The sequence below is a fragment of the Oncorhynchus mykiss genome, chromosome 12 (genome assembly GCF_057628025.1).
Source record: "Oncorhynchus mykiss isolate SJ-2025 chromosome 12, ASM5762802v1, whole genome shotgun sequence".
NCBI lineage: Eukaryota > Metazoa > Chordata > Actinopteri > Salmoniformes > Salmonidae > Oncorhynchus > Oncorhynchus mykiss.
In genome coordinates, this window is record NC_143033.1 from 36,766,602 (window position 1) to 36,781,201 (window position 14,600).

At 40.7% G+C, this 14,600-nt stretch overlaps 1 protein-coding gene across 4 annotated transcripts in view; it reads left to right on the plus strand.

Moving 5' to 3' along the window:
• LOC110537515 (delta-sarcoglycan) overlaps positions 1-14,600 on the plus strand; it is a 345,704-nt gene that overhangs the window by 305,511 nt on the left and 25,593 nt on the right. For 3 of the 4 annotated variants that reach the window (XM_021623618.3, XM_090192384.1, XM_021623616.3), the window contains exon 6: positions 7,152-7,224. In XM_021623618.3, coding sequence (XP_021479293.1) covers positions 7,152-7,224 — 73 coding nt within the window. Of the gene's footprint in view, positions 1-7,151; positions 7,225-8,973; positions 10,227-14,600 lie in introns of those variants that run through there. The other variant, XM_090192385.1, reaches the window with a different exon arrangement.

Consider the following 14,600-nt stretch of genomic DNA (forward strand, 5'->3'; position numbering starts at 1 on the left):
TTTTTGGATGCGCCATTTCTTAAAAATCGGCGCATATACTGTACAAAAATATTGAGAATTATAAACTTGGCGAAATCCATACATACACGTTTCCCGTTTTCAATCAGAACTGTCGTAAAACGGTGCATGCGTGAACGAGCCTGAAAACTCAGCATGAAAAACGCCTCCATTCACCTTTTATGGTGACAGTAACGCCATTTATTTGCTGTATAATTCTGAACTATTGTGATTAGACCACGGCACGCAAAAGATTAATCTTTGTTCAATATTTAGTTTATCAATAGTTTATTGGGTTTATATGTCCTGTGTTGGTATAGGCTCTGAGATTAAATAGACAATGATGTTGTGCTCTTATCGCACAGCAATGCTGTAGCCTACCCATACTGTCAAATATTTAACATACACTACTGGTCTATTTGCTTTGTTGGCAGAATGTTTTAATCTTTAGCAGTAATTTATGCTGTACCTGGAAAAGGACTGTGTCAGTTTCTGAACGGGAAAACAATGGCACATTTTATTTATTTTTGTAAATTTCACCTTTATTTAACCAGGTAGGCAAGTTGAGAACAAGTTCTCATTTACAATTGCGACCTGGCCAAGATGAAGCAAAGCAGTTCGACACATACAACGACACAGAGTTACACATGGAGTAAAACAAACATACAGTCAGTAATACAGTATATACAAGTCTATATACGATGTGAGCAAATGAGATGAGATAAGGGAGGTAAAGGCAAAAAAAGGCCATGGTGGCAAAGTAAATACAATATAGCAAGTAAAACACTGGAATGGTAGATTTGCAGTGGAAGAATGTGCAAAGTAGAAATAAAAATAATGGGGTGCAAAGGAGCCAAATAAATAAATAAAATAAATAAATACAGTAGGGAAAGAGGTAGTTGTTTGGGCTAAATTATAGGTGGGCTATGTACAGGTGCAGTAATCTGTGAGCTGCTCTGACAGTTGATGCTTAAAGCTAGTGAGGGAGATAAGTGTTTCCAGTTTCAGAGATTTTGTAGTTCGTCCCAGTCATTGGCAGCAGAGAACTGGAAGGAGAGGCGGCCAAAGAAAGAATTGGTTTTGGGGGTGACCAGAGAGATATACCTGCTGGAGTGCGTGCTACAGGTGGGTGATGCTAAGGTGACCAGCGAGCTGAGATAAGGGGGGACTTTACCTAGCAGGGTCTTGTAGATGACATGGAGCCAGTGGGTTTGGCGACGAGTATGAAGCGAAGGCCAGCCAACGAGAGCGTACAGGTCGCAATGGTGGGTAGTATATGGGGCTTTGGTGTCAAAACGGATTGCACTGTGATAGACTGCATCCAATTTGTTGAGTAGGGTATTGGAGGCTATTTTGTAAATGACATCGCTGAAGTCGAGGATTAGTAGGATGGTCAGTTTTACAAGGGTATGTTTGGCAGCATGAGTGAAGGATGCTTTGTTGCGAAATAGGAAGCCAATTCTAGATTTAACTTTGGATTGGAGATGTTTGATGTGGGTCTGGAAGGAGGGTTTACAGTCTAACCAGACACCTAGGTATTTGTAGTTGTCCACGTATTCTAAGTCAGAGCCGTCCAGAGTAGTGATGTTGGACAGGCGGGCAGGTGCAGGCAGCGATCGGTTGAAGAGCATGTATTTAGTTTTACTTGTATTTAAGAGCAATTTGAGGCAACGGAAGGAGAGTTGTATGGCATTGAAGGTTGTCAGGGACCTGTAATCAGAATGTTTTCAATTCAACAATGTTTTATATCAACTTTTCCCCCAACCTAAATATGATGGACTGCTTTTGAATTTTGAAACATTGTAGGGCAGGCTACTAAAAAAATGTAGTTACAGTTGTATTTCTTGTGTGTTTTTGTTCTACTTGACTTTGTAATTTATGTTTTATAGTACTACTGGTATTCATTACTGCATTGTTGGGAAAGAGCAAGCAAGAAAGGTATTTCTGTCACTCCCTGGTCTTTATATTTTGTGTTTTCTTTATTATTTTGGTCAGGCCAGGGTGTGACATGGGTTTATTTATGTGGTGTGTTTTGTCTTGGGGTTTTCGTAGGTATTGGGATTGTGGTTTAGTGGGGTTCTCTAGCTAAGTCTATGGCTGTCTGAATTGGTTCTCAATCAGAGGCAGGTGATTATCGTTGTCTCTGATTGGGAACCATATTTAGGCAGCCATATTCTTTGAGTGTTTCGTGGGTGATTGTTCCTGTCTCTGTGTTTGTTTGCGTGCACCAGATAGGCTGTATAGGTTTTCATGTTATGTTTGCTGTTTTTGTAATGTTAGTTTTTTCGTATTCATTAAACATGTTTCAATAATACCACGCTGCATTTTGGTCCGACTCTCTTTCACCCGAAGAAACCCGAATTTCACTGTAGGCTACTTGTGCACATGACAATAAAACTTGAAACTTGATACATACTGTAGGCTACTTCAATGTAAAAGATTAGCAGTTAAATTCGACTGTATATCCATATTATAAACCGCGCTGCCTATGATATTGAAAAACTTGAAATACATATAGCCTATCTATTTACTAGGCTACTAGGTCCAATTAAATGAGAGATTTGCATGGTAATTTGTTGTATGTCTCCATTGGGAATATGAACCCATCACGGCCAGAAAAGGTGAGGAATATATTCTGCAATGGTTACGAAATTCCTATGACTAATTATTTTAGACTCTAAATATAAAACACACAGATTCTTGATCTTCTCACTAATGGCAAATGGTTACATTTGTGTTAATATGTTTTCCTATCAGAAATCTTTTAAGAATAAGCTTTTCATCATATCCCCCATTTTCACAAAATACTTACTTGCCAGCTGGCAATACAACATTTCAACCACTAACGTTTCCAGGGAGGTGAGCACATTCTCACATCAAGAAACATTTAAATAAATGCCAACTTTTGCGTGAAATCTGGTGCATGCAAAATTGGGGTATATTTTGTACATAGCCATAGTTTATAAATGAGGCCCCAGGTCTTTTAATCAGTGTGTACTTACCTCGATTTTGACCTTAAGCTGATTAAGATACGCAGTGTAATGTGTGACAAAATAAATAACCAGCCTAATGCCATAATCAGTTCAATATCGAATTACTAGTGTGCATGTAAACGTACTCGGTGTATAACTGTGGTAAGAGATTAAACTATCTATGCATATGAATGGTCTGATGAGGGTCTGGCTCCTTTGTATTATCTCTTAATGAACCCTCATCCCTGTGGGAGTTCACACAATGTGCATTCGGAAAGTATTCAGGCCCCTTGACTTTTCACACATTTTGTTACATCACAGCCTTATTCTAAAATGGATTAAATCATTTTTTTCCCTTCATCAATGTACACACAATACCCCATAATGACGAAACACGTTTTTAGAAATGTTTGCAAATTTAATACACATTTTAAAAAGCATTAGGACCCTTTACTCAGTACATTGTTGAAGCACCTTTGGCAGCATTTACAGCGTTTTGAGTCTTCTTGGGTATGATGCTAAAAGCTTGGCACACCTGTATTTGGGGAGTTTCTTCCATTCTTCACTACAGATCCTCTCAAGCTCTGTCAGGTTTGATGGGGAGTGTCGCTGCACAGCTATTTTCAAGTCTCTCCAGAGATGTTCTATAGGGTTCAAGTCTGGGCTCTGGCTGGGCAACTCAAGGACATTCAGAGACTTGTCCCGAATCCACCCTTGCATTGTCTTGGCTGTGTGCTTAGTGTTGTTGTCCTGTTGGAAGGTGAACCTTCGCCCCAGTCTGAGGTCCTGAGCGCTCTGGAGCAGGTTTTCATCAAGGAACTCTGTACTTTGTTCCATTAGTCTTTCCCTCGATCCTAACCAGTCTTCCAGTCCATGCCGCTGAAAAACATCCCGACAGCATGATGCTGCCACCACCATGCTTCATCGTAGGGATGGTGCCAGGTTTCGTCCAGACGTGATGCTTGGCATTGAGGCCAAAGACTTCAATTTTGGTTTCATCAGACTAGAGAATCTTGTTTCTCATGGTCTGAGAGTCTTTTAGATGCCTTTTGGCAAACTCCAAGAAGGCTGACGTGACTTTTACTGAGGAGTGGCTTCCGTCTGGCCACTCTACTGTAAATTCCTGATTAGTGGAGTGCTGCAGAGATGGTTATCCTTCTGGAATGTTCTCCCATCTCCACAGAGGAACTCTGGAGCTCTGTCAGAGTGACCATTGGGTTCTGTGTCAACTCCCTGGCCAAGGCCCTTCTCCCCCGATTGCTCAGTTTGGCCGGGCGGCCAGCTGTAAGGCAGCCAGCTCTTCCCCAGATCTGTTCCTCGACACAATCCTGTCTCGGAGCTCTACGGACAATTCCTTCGACCTCATGGCTTGGTTTTTGCTTTGACATGCAATGTCAACTGTGGGACCTTATATAGACAGGTGTGTGCCTTTCCAAATCTTGTCGAATCAATTGAATTTACAACAGGTGGTCTCTAAACCCCCTAAAAGTGGAGTTGTTTTACGTCTCATCCATATACATTACAACACAGAAGTCCAGTGACAGTCTCATAGCCATTCCTTTCACCCCTGCTGAGGAGATGTGACTCCCAGAAGCAAAGCTGTCAAAGTAAAAGAATGGATTAAACTTCCCCCACCGAGCTAAGCTCTTCAAACCCAACGCAGAGCAGACCCCCTGCCAATCCTGCGCCGAAGAGGAGGACCAACGCTGCCGTGCTGCTGCCAATACATATACAGTGCCTTCAGAAAGTACTCACACCCCTTGACTTTTTCCATATTTTGTTGTGTTACAGTCTAAATTTAAAATTGATAACATGTAGATTTTGTGTGACTGATCTACACACAATACCCCGAAATGTAAAACTGGCATTAAGTTTTTATAAATGTTTCCAAATTAATTAAAAATGGAAAGCTGAAATGTTTTGAGTCAAAAAGAGTATTCAACCGTTTTGTTATGACAAGCCTCAATAAGTTCAGGAGTAAACATTTGCTAAGCAAGTCACACTACAAGCTGCATGGACTCACTCTGTGTGCAATACTAGTGTTTAACATACCCCACACATACAATTATCTGTAAAGTCCCTCAGTCGAGCAGTGAATGTCAAGCACAGATTCAACCACAATGACCAGGGAGGTTTTCCAATGGTTGAAAAGAAGGGCACCTATTGGTAGTTGGGTTATCAAAAAAGCAGACATTGAACATCCCTTCGAGCATGGAGCATTTATTATTTACACTTTGGATGGTGTATCAATACACTCAGTCACTACAAAGAAACAGGCGCACTTTCTAACTCAGTTGCCGGAGAGGAAGAAAACCGCTCAGGGATTTCACCATAAGGCCAATGGTGATTTTAAAACAGTTACAAAGATAAATGGCTGTGATAGGAGATAACGGAAGATGGATCAACAACATTGTACTATAGTTACTTAATGCTAACAGAGTGAAAAGAAGGAAGCCGGTACAGAATAAAAATATTCCAAAACATGCATCCTTTTTTGAATAAGGCACTAAAGTAATACTGCAGTAAATGTGGCAAAGAAATTAACTTTTTGTCCTGAATAGAAGGAGTTGTTTTTGGGCAAACCCAAGACAACACATCACTGACTATCACTCTTCATATTTCCAAGCACGTGGTGGCTACATCATATTGTTTGTCATCGGCAAGGGCTAGGGAGATTTTTAGGATAAAATAAACAGTATATAGCTAAGCATTGACAAAATCCTTGACGAAAACTGGGTTCAGCTTTCCAACAGACAATAGAAGATTAATTCACCTTTCAGCAAGACAATTATCTAAAACACAATTACAAATACAGTTGAAGTCGAAGTTTACATACACCTTAGCCAAATACATTTAAACTCAGTTTTTCACAATTCCTGACATTTAATCCTAGTAAACATTTCCTGTCTTAAGTCAGTTAGGATCACCATTTTATTTTAAGAATGTGATATGTCAGAATAATAGTAGAGAGAATTATTTATTTCATCACATTCCCAGTGGGTCAGAAGTTACATACACTCAATTAGTATTTGGTAGCATTGCCCTTAAATTGTTTAACTTGGGTCAAACGTTTCAGGTAGCCTTCCACAAGCTTTCCACAATAAGTTGCGTGAATTTCGGCCCATTCCTCCTGACAGACCTCCCCACTCTGCAAGCCATCGGCCAGTCGCTCAATACCACACTGTGATGCCAAATCAATGGACATAATCTCTGAAGCCACAGATCTATATGGGCCGCCATGTCCAACAAGTCTCACCTACTCCACACAGTTAACTTTGGCTCTGAGCTACTGTAGTCCCACCCTGTGCTATTGAATAAAACCTAAGGTTAGGGTGCTGCATCACAGTAAGCAGAATCAGGCTAGTGGATCAAAGGTCTCAACTAAATGTTATTTCAAAGTTCGTTGAGTCACCGTAGGGACAAAAAAACACCTAGAAAAAAAGGGTTATTTCAATTATAGGAAAGGGATGATGGTGGAGTACCAGAGTACTTGAGAAAATTTACAGGGCCGTTATTACTTTAGGGTTGTTCTTAAATTACAGCTCTCAGCTTTTCGCTCTGAAAGCAGCGAGGGTAAATATGCAAAGAGAAGCGCTCCCTCGCCCATGTGGAAAGATAACTCTGTGCTTAACGATCTGTTCTAGGAGGAGCTCTTCTGTTCTGATGTACAGTCTTCAGAAAGTATTCACACAACTTGACCTTTCACACATTTTGTTGCTTTACAAACAATAGTACGCAAGTATAAACACCATGGGACCACGCTGCCGTCATTCCGCTCAGGAAGGAGGCACGTTCTGTCTCCTAGAGATTAATGTACTGTGCTGTGAAAAGTGCAAAGAGGAAACAGATACAAAAGTATCTATATTGACAGTAAAACGAGTCCTATATCGACATAACCTGAAAGGCCGCTCAGCAAGGAAGAAGCCACTGCTCCAAAACCGCCATAAAAAATCCAGACTACGGTTTGCAGATGGGGACAAAGATCGTACTTTTTGGAGAAATGTCCTCTGGTCTGATGAAACAGAAATATAACTGTTTGACCAATTGACCATGCTTGGGGTCATTGTCCATTTGGAAGACTAATTTGTGACCAAGCTTTAACTTCCTGACTGATGTCTTGAGATGTTGCCTCAATTTATCCACCCAGGTCTCCTGGCTAATGTTGTGGTTCTGTGATTGCAGGTGCCGAGGGAGCCGTGTTCAGCAACTCTGTGGAGACGCCACACGTCAGGGCCGAGCCCTTCAAAGAGCTACGGTAAAATACATTTCTCTTTGAATAGTTCCTCCTGATGCACACACATATTGTAGATACATACTGTACTTACATACTTACACAAACTCACACACAGCTATAACACCATGCATCACCTTTCTCATGTTCTATGCATTTATAATCAAACAACATTCAACAACAAAAAACTGATGGGGAATTGCTGTGGCATGTCACTGGGTTGCTATTATAAAATGATGGAAAAATTGCTCCCGTCGTGGGCAGAGGACCTACTGTACAGTTTAGTTTGTGCTGGTGCATTTGGGCTGGCTGAAGATTACAGGGCATTTCCCTAAGCCATGGTGTGTCGCTCAGCGAGAGTGAGGGTGTGATTTGGATTATTGCCTGTGAAATGATTTACTAACCCAGGGTTTTCCAAACTCGGTCCTTGGGACCCCAAGGGGTGCACATTTTATTTTTTGCCCTTGCACTACACAGCTGATTCAAATAATTAACTAATCATCAAGCTTTGAATCAGATGTGTGGTGTTTGGGAAAAAAATTAAATGTGCTCCCTTTAGGGTCCCGAGGGCCGAGTATGGGAAGCCCTGCTCCAGCCCCATGCATACTACCAATGTCAACCATTTTGTGCTGAAAAAAATACAAAAGCAACATGTAAAGTGTTGGTCCCACGTTTCTTGAGCTGAAATAAAAGATCCCAGAATTGTTTCATACACACAAAAATATTATTTCTCTAAAATATTGTGCACACATTTGTTTACATCCCTGTTAGTGAGTTTTTCTCCTTTGCCAAGATAATCCATCCACCTGACAGGTGTGGCATATCAAGAAGCTGATTAAACAGCACGGGTGCTTGTGCTGGGTACAATAAAAGGCCACCCTAAAATGTGCAGTTTTGTTACACAACACAATGCCCGAAATGCCAACATTTTTGAGGGAGCGTGCAATTGGCATGCTGACTGTAAGAATGTCCACCAGAGCTGTCGCCAGGTAATTTAATGTTAGTTTCTCTACAATAAGCTACCTCCAACGTTGTTTTCAAGAATTTGGCACTACGTCCAATCAGCCTCACAATCGCAGACCATGTGTAACCACGCCAGCCCAGGACCTCCACATCCAACTTCTTCACCTGCGGGATCATCTGAGACCAGCCACCTGGGCAGCTGATGAAACTGTGGGTTTGAACAATCAAAGAATTTCTGCACAAAATTTCACAAACCGTCTCATGGAAGCCCATCTGCGTGCTCGTTGTCTTCTCCAGGGCCTTGACTTGACTGCAGTTCGGCTTCGTAACCAACTTCAGTGTGCAAATGCTCACCTTTAATGGGTACTTGCACGCTGGAGAAGTGTGCTCTTCATGGATGAATCCCGGTTTCAACTGTACCGGTCAGATGGCTGACAGCTTGTTTGGTTACGTGTGGGTGAGCGGTTTGCTGATGTCAACGTTCTGAACAGAGTGCCCAATGCTGGTGGTGGGGTTATGGTATGGGCAGGCATACGATACGGACAATGAACAAAATTGCATTTTATCAATGGCTATTTGAGTGCACAGAGATACCGTGATGAGATCCTGAGACCCATAGTCGTGCCATTCATCTGCCACCATCACCTCATGTGTCTGCATGATAATGCACAGCCCCATGTCGCACAGATCTGTACACAATTTCTGGAAAGCTGTCCCAGTTCCTCCATAGCCTGCATACTCACCAGATCTGTCACCCATTGAGCATGTTTTCGGATGCTCTTGATCAACGTGTTTGACTTTGTGTTCCAGTTCCCACCAATATCCAGCAACTTCACACAGCCATTGAAGAGAAGTGGGACAATATTCCACAGGCCACAATCAACAACCTGATCAACTCTATGCAAAGGAGATATGTCGTGCTGCCTGAGGCAAATGGTGGTCACACCAGATACTGACTGGTTTTCTGATCCACGCCCCTATCTTTTTTTTAAAAGTATCTGTGACCAATAGATGCATATCTGTATTCCCAGTCATGTGAAATCCATAGATTAGGGCCGAATGAATATATTTAAATTGTATGATATTAACTGTAACTCAGTAAAATCTTTGAAATTGTTGCATGTTTTTTAGAAATACATCTCCCCAGCCACCCTTCCCAATCTAGAGCACTGTGTTGTGCGCAATCACGTCACATGACCTTGATTTAACCTTTATTTAAAGCATTTCATTTTTTATTTCAGATGGTCTAGCACCATCCTCAGACAATTTTAATTCTCATTTCTGGATAAGGATAAAAACACAAGATAAAATCTGTTATGATGGTGCGAAACACATGGCCAAGGCACTAAATCAACATTTTTCATCAGTAGCACTGGTGCTCCCAATCTTGTTTTAATTACGAGCACCACATGGAATGTAGGAGCACCATAAAATAACATTTTTTTCAATTGATTGAGATACAGCCTATATTTGGCCTTTATGAATTGTAGCCACTTTTTAAACTAATATGTAACACTGCAAAGAGTTTATTAAAATATCTTGATACAAATCCCTGTTATTGAAATTCCAAAGTCATTTGAGGAGTATTAGGTTTCTACAATGTGTAAAAGCAAAATGTTCCTACTGAGATGCATTACATTTAAAATTGTACACTGTCTCTTTAAAATGTCAGGTTTGTCCTGACAACATTCAAGAAATCTGTCATTCATTCATTGCTATGATCATTGCTTTCTTCCGGTTGTCATCTCGTATGTGTGGCAGAGCCACAGAACAGAAATGGCAAAGAATCACACCACCCACAAGTCCCGTATGGCCCACAGGAATGGGATCTTGAAGCCCAGATCAAAACTCTATGAGTCCATGAAAGGGGTCGTAACTAAGTTCATGAAGAACATGCGTTTCTCCAAGAAGCACAATTAGAAAGTCCATAAGACAGCCAATACAGCAGCCAAGAAGATCGCTGATGCAGCACCCGCAAGCCCTTAGACTGGGTGGCTACTCTCTGTGTATCTCCAAGTTCTATTGACTTATGCACAATAAAGCTATGCTTTGTAAAAAAAAAATATATATATATATATATACAGTATTGAACGAGTGAAATGTTTGGACACACTGACTCATTACAGGGTTTTTCTTTATTTTTACTATGTTCTACATTGTAAACTATGGAATCAAGTGTTAAACAAATCCAAATATATTTTATATTTGAGATTCTTCAATGTAGCCACTTTTTGCCTTGATGACAGCTTTGCACACTCTTGGCATTCTCTCAACCAGCTTCATGAGGTAGTCACCTGGAATGCATTTCAATTGACAGGTGTGCCATGTTAAAAGTTAATTTGTGGAATGTTTTTCTTATGTGTTTGAGCCAATCAGTTGTGTTGTGACAAGGTAGGGGTCGTATACAGAAGATAGCCCTATTTGGTCCATATTATGGCAAGAACAGCTCAAATAAGCAAAGACAAATGACAGTCCATCATTACTTTAAAACATGAAGGTCAGTCAATCTGGAAAATGTCAAGAACTTTGAAATGATGAAACTGGCTCTCATGAGGACCACCACAGGAAAGGAAGACCCAGAGTTACCTCTGCTGCAGACTGGTACTGTATATATACACATACATACTGTACATATTGTGTATACACAAAAAATGCTATGATCAATGATATCCTGAAGAAGCTATCCAATTACAATTTAGGAGACCATCTTATCCATAGCAATTTACGTATATACATTTTCATACTGATCCCATGTGGGAATTGAAGCCACAACCCTGGCATTGCTCTACAAGCTGAGCCACACAGGATTATCATCCCTTTTCCTTTCTTGGATGTTTGGATATGCTGGTAAAGTTACCAGGTTGTTAGCTTGCCAATGAAGTAACATGACTGAACAAAGAGTAAACAAAACATGAATGACTCGCGAGTAGTTTTAGAACATCCCACGACATGGTTTATGAATGTCAGCTGCAGTCCCAGCGAGCCACTATAGGAAGATAGAAATGCTGCGCAGGTAATATGGGTCAGATCTTTTGAACTGGTTGGGCTTCAAGCAAGCTGTTTTTGCTGTAGTAATGGTGCAACTATGGCGTTATCGAATCTGCACTTGCTTTTTTTGTTTAGTGCACTTGGAAACAACGTTAGAGTGTAGCCTTATCATTAAAACAATTATTATCTGGGGGTTTTTCCTAGTCGCACAGTGCTCCCCCAAAAAACTCTTAGTCACACAGCAAAACATTTTGTTCCACTTTAGAGCCCTTTTTACAGTGTAACATTAAACTGCTAAAGCCTTTGAACTGGTTCAGAAGGTTTTGACTCTTTCTTCCAATTACCTGTAGCTTGGAGAAACTCTGTAAGCAATGTATACTCCTCCAGCAATTAGATCTACTTCCTGTCCAGTAGAATGTCGATGGAGAACCATTCGGAAGCGTTATTTTGTGGATTCTGACATGTAGAGATCAATGGCCGTATCTTTGGCAGGACTGCTGCTTGGATCGGCCCTCACTACGCCCAGATCAATGCCCGGATGCTCATCAAAATTGAATTCAAGGAGCTTCTCACTCGTGAAGAGGGAAAGATAAATGAGTTTAGGTGCTGGCTGGCAAGTGGTTGAGTAGACATGACAGGGGAGACACATTGGTAGAGAGAGAGATAATGAATGTTAGCAATTTATGTTATTCTTTAATAACACAGACCCCAATGCAAATCAGGGGGAGGAAAATCGGTTTATTTGAAGAGGACAAATCATACAGGGAGGTAGATGGTCATTCTCCCCTGTCCTCAGGGATGCTCTCTCCAGTGGATCTCTCCTGTGATTATCTCCCAAGAACAAAGGGACCGTATGTAGTTTTATAACCCAGCCCTAGCCTGTGGTTGACCAATTAGAATCCCTTGCAATAAAACTAGCCAATGGACAAATGACAAGTATACTATTTCAGAAGACATGTTCCTCTTATGTCTCTGAACCATTGATCAATAATTCCCTATTACAGAAAAAACACTATTTCCCTTAATCTTTATTACTCTATTGACTTCTTGTCCTTTTGACCTCTCGTCCTCTGTCTCTGCATTGTGTATTTATCTTCAACATATCTTCAACATATTCATACACTCCCCTTGAGAACATTTTAAAAATAATGTATTTTTAGAAAACAATTAAAAAACATGAACAAATAGACAGTATAAAAAACATTAGCAGTAAGCTTAAAATCATTCACATTAAACACCTTGCATTTCTATAAAACACAAAGGGCACACGGTACTTGCTGTTACAATAAGAAATTGATTTCCAAAAAGTTATAGAAAATAAGTATTAACAGGTGTAGTGATGATGTCCCGATTCCTACCACATCCTGTATTAGGAGGAAACTCACACACACAAAAAATAACAATTGTCTGCAAGACAATATTCAATCATCCTATTGGCAAGGTAATCATTCCCCAAGTCCTTTAAAGTGCTCTTCCACACTGGTATCAGTCCCACATAGATAACTGTTGGAAATTATGTTCTGACAGTCTGCCTGTATTGAGGAATTCTTCTTCCGTTCCACTGGTTGCACTTCACCGGTAATCTTGTATTATTTCAGGTACAGTCCTTAAATCGAAGGATATTGCTGCAGCCTCAGACGATAGATTATCATAACCTGTAACGAAGGAAAGAAAAAGTGAAAGTAACATGTCCTGGTTTTAAGACAAATTCATATTTCATGGATTTCCCTAAGTAAGCAAGCCCCAATTTTTAGAAAAACGTTGGACATTTCACCTAGATATCCCTAATATGATGACTGCGGTATACAACATAGAAGCTTATCAGGTTCTGATCATCTTACTATGCTTCTTCACCCGAGATTGGCCCCCGTATCCTAATCAATCAGTTCTTTATTCTCCAGGCTCCACTTTGTCATCAAAATGGACAACCTTGCAATGAATGACATGTATCCATCGTGATTGCCCCTTTACTTTTACTGCTGAACTCGTTATGAGCAAAACTTGATAAGGACCTTCGCATTTTGGCCCTAATGTGTCTTTTTCATATTTTTTTACCATCATCCACTGTCCTGGTACTGCATCATGTTCCCCCTTGGGAGTTATTCCCCACGCCTCTTTTAATTGTCTGTCTGCTTCCCCTACTGTTGTATGCAATAGTTAAGCATTGTGTCACTCATGAAGTGAACGTCTGCTTTTCTCATATCTAACGTGCCTGGTATTATCACATTGTCCATTGTAGTAACTACCTATGCTCAGCCATCCTCACACCCCCCTCCACAATGCTTGAACCATCTGTGTAGAAGATAAACTCAGATTTTTCCAACGAATGACTCTATAAACCCATCAGAGAGCTGATCCAAAACCAACTCACATCAGTCGTGTTCAAGTAATGTGGTATCTGTAGGATACATCAGAGGAGCTGGATTACATGGTGTCTTTTCAACTATACCCATGTCCCATAAATCTTTAATCACTACTTTAGTAGCGTCCATAGCTTCCTTGCTAATGTGATATTGTTTTGTGCAAGGTGGGGCAACACCTGTCAAGCACACTGGTTCCATATCCCAAGTTCCACACAAATTTTTCTTCGTAGTACAAATAGGATGGTTCTGAACTGTAGAGCCCTGCAGTTGTCTAATTTGCCACGTCACCTTTCCTTCAGAAAAGTTCAATGTAGAGTCAAGTTGCATAATAACATCAAGGCCTAAAATAGGTTGTTCAAATGAGCCTATCCACACCCCTGCATCAATCTTCAATGGACCAATAGAATTTGATAATGTTTTAGTCTATTTCATATATGTCACCCCCTATTCCTGTGGCTCTCATCTTCTTGCCTGTGTACTGAGGACGTACATGTCTTGCATAAGATATGGGCAATATAGTGACTTCAGGACCCGTATCTACTAAAAAATCTACTGCAAAGTTGTTAACCATCATGTTCCCATATATTCCATCCAATTTCAGCTGAGATGGGACGTAGAGGGAGTCCATTAGTTTACCTCCACAGCATCCAGCAAAATCTGCTGCTGAGCCGGAGAGAGCTTCTTAAATTTCTGCATCAGCATTGTGTCGTTGGGGCTGTTGTCGTGATTCCATTTTCCCTTAGACGGACCCTGCTTCTCCTGGCCATTCCTCATAAGAACACGTTTTCTTTCCGACATTCTCGTTGCCAGTGACCAGAAATCCCGCAATAATGACATACACCAGGTTTCTATTTTACTGAACGAATTATGTTGTTGGTTTCACTCGGAACCTGCACAAATCTGATAATAGCAGGTTTATTATGTTGATTTGTATTTGTATTTATTATGTATCCCCATTAGCCATGCTGCCAAAGCAGCAGCTACTCTTCCTGTGGTCCAGCAAGATTAAGGCAGTTTATACAATTTTAAAAACATTACAATACATTCACAGATTTCACAACAGACTGTGTGCCCTCAGGCCCCTAC